Raw genomic sequence first — 7,573 nt, 5'->3', positions numbered from 1 at the left:
TCCCGACTTGATGGCACCTAACAGGGGTAACAACAACAATAGACAGAGGAGGACCAGATGGTCCAACCACCAATACATCCCCTGACTGGGAGAAAAATAAAATCTAATTAGATTCCCTACCTCACACCACATACATAATTCAATTCCCAAAGGCTAAAAAGGTAAATGTGACAAATCAAGATTTTTAATTATAGGAAGAAATCCTAGAAGAATATTGTATTCATGACCTTGGAGAGAGGAAAAGGAGTCCTAGTGGTGCAGTGGGTAAAGCATTGGTTGGCTAACCAAAAGATCAGCAGTTTGAAGCCACCAGCTGCTTCTCAGAAGAAAGATGTGACAGTCTGCCTCTGTGAAGATCTACAGCCTCAGAAACCCCATGGGGCAGTTCTGCTCTGTTCGGAATAGACTGAAAGAGTTTTGGGTAGGGGAGGTGTTCTAAACAAGACCCATCATAGAGACAACGGTAGATATATCTGGTGCACTGTAAACAAAGCTAAGAATATGAGAGAGTGGGAGAAGGCGTTTGCATTTGCATGGGTGCAATGAAGGGTTTATACGTCAGGGGGAGTTTTGGGGTCTGTGTGCAGATCAAACTTACAAACAAGAGAATGCCTCTGCTCTCTTTAGTAACTCCATACCACCCAGCAAAGCCAAGTAGCACTGCGATACATCCCATCACCAAACACAGGTAGCCAATGTGAAGGAGGTACGTGGAAGACAAGCCAAGGACCCTCGTCAGGGTGGCCTGTCCGTTGGTCCAGGTGCCCAAGCCAATGAGGAACACGCCAGACATCTAAGGATAGAAACCAGAAAGGAGAAACCATCCGTGAGTTGCACACAAATGGAACTCTTCTTGAAGGGAGGGAGGATAGAGCAAAGACCAATCAAATCAGCACAAGTATTTACAAAAGGGTAATACCCAGAATTTGTAAGGATGTGGAAAAACATTCTCACACATTGTTGGTGGGCAGCAATTATATTAGTGTTGGGGGTGGAGGGGCACGTTCTAATAAATATTTAAAACCCTGAAGGTTTTGCTTTTTAAAGTAAATCCTTTACTCAAAAATTCTATTTCTAGAAATGTATCCTAAAGAAAATAATCCTGGGTGTGCCTCAATACCAGGATACCCAGAGATGCTTGTTCCATCATAGTTTATAAGAACAAACCAATACAAACAATGGAAGTAGGTAAATCACGGTATAGCCAGGCAGCAGTGTAGCGGTTACGAATCGGGCTGCGAATGGCAAGGTCAGCAGTTCGAAACTACCAGCTGTTCTGCGGGAGAAAGAGGAGGCTTTCTGCTCCCGTAAAGATTTACAGCCTTGGAAACCCTGTACAGGGTCGCTATGAGTCGGAACTGACTCCACGGCACATAACAACAACAACATGATTCTAGGCAGTTATTTTAAATTATGTTGGTAAAGAAAATTGAAAGTACCATGGATTGCTAAAAGAACAAACAAATCTGTCTTGGAAGAAGGGCAGTCAGCATGTTCCTTGGAAATGGTGAGACTTCATCTCACATACTTGGGACATGTTATCAGAAGGGCCGGTCCCTGGAAAAGGACATCGTGCAGAGTAAAGGGTCAGTGACAAAGAGGAAGACTCCCAACAAGATGGGTAGACACAAAGGCTACAAAAATGGGCTCGAACAATGCTTGTGAGGGGGACCCAGGGCCAGGCAGTGTGTCATTCTGCTGTCAGTAAGGTCTCTGAGTTGGCACCGACTCAACAGCACCTAACAACAACAACAGAAGCTAACAAGGGCAGGGTTTAATTATGTGTGTGTGTATATATATATATATATATGTGTGTGTGTGTGTGTATATATATATATGTGTGTGTATATATGTATAGATGTATGTGTGTATGTATATATATATATGTGTGTGTGTATATATGTATAGATGTATGTGTGTGTATGTATATATATGTATATATATGTGTGTGTGCGTATATGTATATATATATGTGTGTGTGTATATATGTATGTGTGTATGCATATATGTGTGTGTGTGTGTGCACATATGTATATATATGTGTGTGTATACATATATGAGTGTGTGTATATATGCATAGATGTATGTGTGTGTATGTATATATGTGTGTGTGTGTGTTCTGGAAAACTCCAGCTAGTAAATACTGTTGGTTTTGAAGGCTATAAAGTTTCTGTTAAAACTAGTCAGCTCTGCCTGTAGTTCAAAACCAGCTGTAGACCCGATGGTCTACAAAGTCAAAACAGGCTTTGCCGTGTTCTAATAATGATTTATAAAAAATAGGCAAGGCTGCTGTAGGAGAATATTTATGAAAACTTAATGCATTTTGAAAGCAGAACAGAACTTTAAATTCTCATGGAATCCAAACATTCTGGAGTCAAGGAAGCTGAAGGACCCCAACACGATTGTCCTGAGATTATCTTCAAATCTGAAACCAAAAATAATCCCCTAAAGTCTTCTTAAAACCAAAGAATATATGCCTCGGACATTATGCTCTCTTAAGAACTATCCAACCAAAAATAATCCCCTAAAGTCTTCTTAAAACCAAAGAATATATGCCTCGGACATTATGCTCTCTTAAGAACTATCCAACCAAAAATAATTCCCTAAAGTCTTCTTAAAACCAAAGAATATATGCCTCGGACATTATGCTCTCTTAAGAACTATCCATAGGGGATAAAAGTGATGACAGGAATGAAGATGAGTTTATGTTGATGGGAGAGGAACAACTCGGACAAGGAGCGTGAGAATGGTCACACAAGTTGAAGAATGTAGCCGTTGTTATGGAATTGTACATGGAGAAACTGTTAGCTCGGTGTATGTTTTGTTGCGTATATTCCCAACTGCAAATATATATAATATTTCTTTTAAAACCTTAACAGGTTTAAAAAAATGAATTGTAAAACAATAGCATCTCATGCATTTTTTGCTGTTAAAGACTGGAAGGATATAATAATGGTGAACATAAATAGAATAATCATGTTCCGGGGTATAAGCATTCAGCTCTGAAGCAAAAGGTCGGTGGTTCGAGCCCATCAACCATTCCTTGGGAGAACGATGTAGCCTGGCTTTCTGATTCCGCAAAGATCTAAAAAGCCTTGAAAACCCTATACAAAATCACTCGGAGTCAACCCTGTGGGCCTGAGCGTTGCTGACCGTCCAAACCATAGGCTCTGAGGATCAGACTTTAGCTACCTAGCAGACATAGCAAACTGTCCCTCATCTGATTATTCAGTTATGCTGGATAGTAATTCCATACATGAGCCCTGGATAGCCACAGATAAATGTAAAACCTTCCCTAAAAGCCGAGACTGTAAATTCCAAAAAGGCAAAGTTTTTCCCCCCAAAAAAAGCTAAAGAGGATAGAGAGAAACTCTGTTAACTGATGGTATGTGGAGGGGATTATAATCAATGTAATGAAACAAGGTATATGAATGTTTGAATGTGAAACCGATGATGTGCCCTGAAAACTTTCACTCAATCCACAATAAAAACCTTAAAAAAAAAATCACTCGGAGTCAGAACTGACTCAATGGCACTTAACAACAATAATATAACACATCATAATAATATAGAGCATGGCATTAAAATTAAAACAATATTATAATTGAATAATGAACACTTAAAATATTTATTAGATAATTGATGAAAGTTAATCATGTAAAACATAATAATGTCATGGCAGGCATGTTGTTGTTTTTAAGTGCCATTTAGTCGATTCTGACTCATAGTGATCCTGTATAGGGTTTCCGAGGAGCAGCTGGTGGATTTGAACCGCCGATCTTGCGGTTCAGACCAACATTGCATAAGCCTCCTTTAATGTCTACATCAGAATGTTAAGCCAGTTGACAAGATTTCCAAGCTTAACCCACTGCCTTCGAGAAGATTCTGACTCAGTGACTTTAGAGGACAGTAATTGTTGTTAAGTGCCGTCAAGTCGATTCTGACCCATAGCGACCCTGTATAGGGTTTTGTTTTTTTTCCCAATGCTTTATTGTGAATTATGTGATAGTTTATGTAGGAGGACATCAGCTTCACATTGATTCCCGTCACATATCCTGTATAGGGTTTTCAAGGAGCAGCTGGTGAGCTTGAACCACCGACCTTGCAGTTCAAACTGCCCTATAGTGTTTCTGAGGTTGTAAGTAGTTGGAAGAAGCAGATTCGACATCTTTGTTCCTCAGAACAGCTGGTAAGTTCAAGCCTCTGTGAGTCAGTACCAGGATGCCTCCAGCACTTAAGCACTGTACCCCAGGGCTCCAGTATGAGGATGAGGTGTGATATTTCATATCCTTCCCTTGCCTGGAAGCCTTTCTTAACACTTACCACAATTAAAACAATTACTTCTTTAACAATGCACACTTAAATTCCTTTCATAATAAGAACAAATTTTAAGAGATCAAGAAAATAAAACACCCTTATCCTGCCTTCCTTGGTTTTCTGCAGGATTTGCCTCAGAGTTAGGCTCTTCCATCCCAACCCCGGGTCCCTAGACCCCGCTCCTCAGTGCTATTTCACCAGCTCTGGGTAAGTCTCTGTCAGCCTGTTTCCAATGTGCCCTGTTCCATGGCAGTCTGCCCTACATCCCTCCTGCTGCCCTGGGGACCACAGATCTGGGAGGCTATGAATTTGGATCAACTTATTTCTGTCTTGGAGGGAACCAGCCATGGAGGAAGGGCTGTGAAGCTGTGGGGCCTGGGATTGTGACATACTTACCGCCAGGAGGCCATTGAGGAAAAACAACAGCTTCTTCAAGGAGGAGTATGGAGTGTGCATTTCAGCCATGTTGACCAGGCCTGGGTGCTCTGTGCAATGTCTTCATTTAAGTCAGCATCTTCTTAGAACTCTGGGTCACTGTTTCCCAAGATGGCAGAGGTCTAGGGTGAGGGGTCACTGAAGCTGACTCACTCTGCTCCTCTCTTCCCAGGCTGCCCCGCCTCAGTCATTAGTTTTTGTCACATCACAATCAGATGCTGGAGGAGGACTCATTGGGACAGTGAGGGAGGCAGATATCCCAAACTGCACCTGGTCACTCCTCACCCTCCTAACAGGCCACAATGGGTGTGGAGAGAAGGCATCACCCTGCCCCGGGAACCCCCTGATGGCATCAGGTCTTTGTGGCTCAGAATTCAACACTCCAGTGGTTGGCACCTCCCCCTGGATTGTCCTCTTCACAGCTATGTCCCCGGGGCCTGGCACACAGTAGGTTCACAAGAAACTGGTGCAGAATGAATGAGTGAAGACGCTCCAGGACTCCAATTGACAACAGAAACTCGAAAGGTTAGGTAGGAAACATAGGGGCAGGAAGTTTATGTGAATGGGGAGGGACACCTCAGAAAAGGAGGGTGGAGGTGATGGTACAACTCAGAGACTATAATCAGTGCCACTGAACGGGCCGTGTAGAAACAACTGAATTGGTGTCTGTTCTGTTTGTATAGTCTCAACACTGACAGTAAAAAATTAAGTGAATTATTAAAAAACAAAAAAAAAATCACAGGGGAAAAAAAAAGAGAGAGAGCCCATGAAGCATCAGTAGCTATAAGCGGTAGACGCCTAAAGCCCCGGTCTACACGTTAGCTTCCTTGGCCCCATTCTTCTTGTAGAACTCAGAGAAACCTAGGGATGAGCTGAGGCCATACAAGAAGCAGAGACAAGGTTGGGCTTTGAAACCCCAAGAGGCATGGGATGGAAACTACCCCTCTAGTGAGCCTGTCCTTGTCCCTCTGAGGCTGTTTCAGCCACAATTTGGGGAAATCATGAGTCATCAGCCTCTGGGTTTTTCTGGGTGATGCTAGAGACCAAGAGAGCATTTGGGGGCAAAAATATCATCCAGGCACTGCCCAACTCCTGCAGCCCCCCACCTTGCCCCTGCCCCACCAGGTCTGAGTTCACACCACCCCAGCCTAGTATCCCCTCTGTCCAGCCCTGGATTGGGTCTGTGTCCATTTCCCAGAGCACGCAAAGCTTTCACAATCTGCTCTGACCTTGGGCCCCCCACTCAAAGGGAGAAAGTGAATCACATTTTAATTAATTAATTTAATGTTTGTCAAAGAAGGCCCTGGATGGCACAAAGAGTTAAGCACTTGACTACTAGCTGGAGTTGGCAGTTCGAACTCTTCCAGAGGCACCAGGAAGAAAGGACTGGCAATCCATTTCCCGAGGGCCACAGCTTTGAAAACCCTCTAGAGAGCAGTTCTACCTTGCACACATGCGGTCACCATGAGTTGGTGTTGTGACCACCTAATAGGAACAGCAAGCAATATTTGTTAAATGCTCTGCTCCTTAGAGCATGTAGAACCAGGCAAGAGGATTGCTTGTGTCCTACACATACCACCACCATTCACAGCCAGGAGTGTGTCCTTCCACATCTTTCTCAAAAAGGTCATTTGAAAAAGGAGCTTCAGAGCCAGAGGCTGAGGGCTCAAACATGGGGGTGAAAAGGAGGGCGAGAAAATGGAAAGAGCAAGAGGACTGGGAAAATGTGGTCATAGGGAGCGCAGGAAAACGGGGTGCAAAAGGATATGGAGAAGAGACGCACAAAGGAGGACTAGGGAATGGAAACGAATCTGAAGGAAGGTGAGTCAACCGGTGCAAAGAACAAGAAAGTATTGACATCAAGGAAGGCAGAAAATCGAGGCACAGAGATGAATGGAGACTGGGATGGAGTGAGGCAAGCCTAAATAGGCCCAAGCAGAGCAGCCCGGGGCGGGAACTGGCGGGAAAGGAGGAGCCTGTGCGCCCTGCCGGGCTTTCTCCCAGGTCCTGGTCTTGCGTGCCCCCTGGCGGCCCTTGGAGGAAGCACGACCTTATGCGCTGGACAGGGGGAGACAGGACGTGATTTCCTGGTGCGCCCCTCCACTGAGGGTTCCTTGTGAGGCAGCGCACTGACTCTTGACATCTCCCTGCCAGACACATCCGAATGTGCCCTCGTCTCCACCAATATGAGGAAATAAAGAAGGGACAAACACCCTCCAGCCTTCCCAACATATGCTTGCTGCATTGATGTGAAGAGACTGCGTTGGGCTGGCATCCTGGGAATTGAAAATGTGAGACATTTGGCAAATGCAGGGAAGGAGTACAATACATCAATCACTGTTCAAAAGTTCTAGATAATATTACAATGCTTCCTTTACAGTGGTGCTATGCAATTCGAGCCAGGCAGCCGCCAGACTTTCTGTTCCCACAAAGATTTGAAGCCTCCAAAACTCTACAGGCTTGCTATGAGTCAGAGCTCAAGTGACAGCATTTAACAACAACATGAAGTGCCCATCAATGGAAGAATGGATAAACAAACTGTGGTACATACACACAATGGAATACTATGCTACATTGAAGAATAAGAAGGAAACTGTAAGCCACCACATAACATGGATGAACCTTGAGGACATTATGTTGAGTGAAATTAGTCCGTCACAAAGGGAGAAATATTGCATAGGACCACTACTGTAAAAGACTAAGAAAAGGTAGGGGTGGGTTCTTTGCTGGTTACCAGGATGTGGTGAGTGGGGTGAGGGGAGGGAGGGGAAGGTGGAGCACAGGGTAGGGAATAGACATAGGATAGTTTGGGTGCTAGGGA

The 7,573-nt window shown here is 44.1% G+C and overlaps 1 protein-coding gene across 1 annotated transcript in view; it reads right to left on the bottom strand.

Moving 5' to 3' along the window:
• TSPAN16 (tetraspanin 16) overlaps nt 1–4,782 on the bottom strand; it is a 41,990-nt gene extending 37,208 nt beyond the window's left edge. Inside the window, exons 1-2 of the mRNA XM_006875168.1 lie at nt 4,714–4,782; nt 599–793 (exon numbers count right to left, since the gene is read on the bottom strand). Coding sequence (XP_006875230.1) covers nt 599–793; nt 4,714–4,782 — 264 coding nt within the window. The remainder of the gene's footprint in view (nt 1–598; nt 794–4,713) is intronic.
• Between the last annotated feature and the right edge of the window lie 2,791 nt (nt 4,783–7,573).

This window comes from Chrysochloris asiatica, unplaced genomic scaffold (genome assembly GCF_000296735.1).
Source record: "Chrysochloris asiatica unplaced genomic scaffold, ChrAsi1.0 scaffold00312, whole genome shotgun sequence".
Classification (NCBI taxonomy): domain Eukaryota; kingdom Metazoa; phylum Chordata; class Mammalia; order Afrosoricida; family Chrysochloridae; genus Chrysochloris; species Chrysochloris asiatica.
The sequence above is the reverse complement of the archived record's forward strand: the minus strand, read 5'-3'. Positions and strand labels throughout refer to the sequence as shown.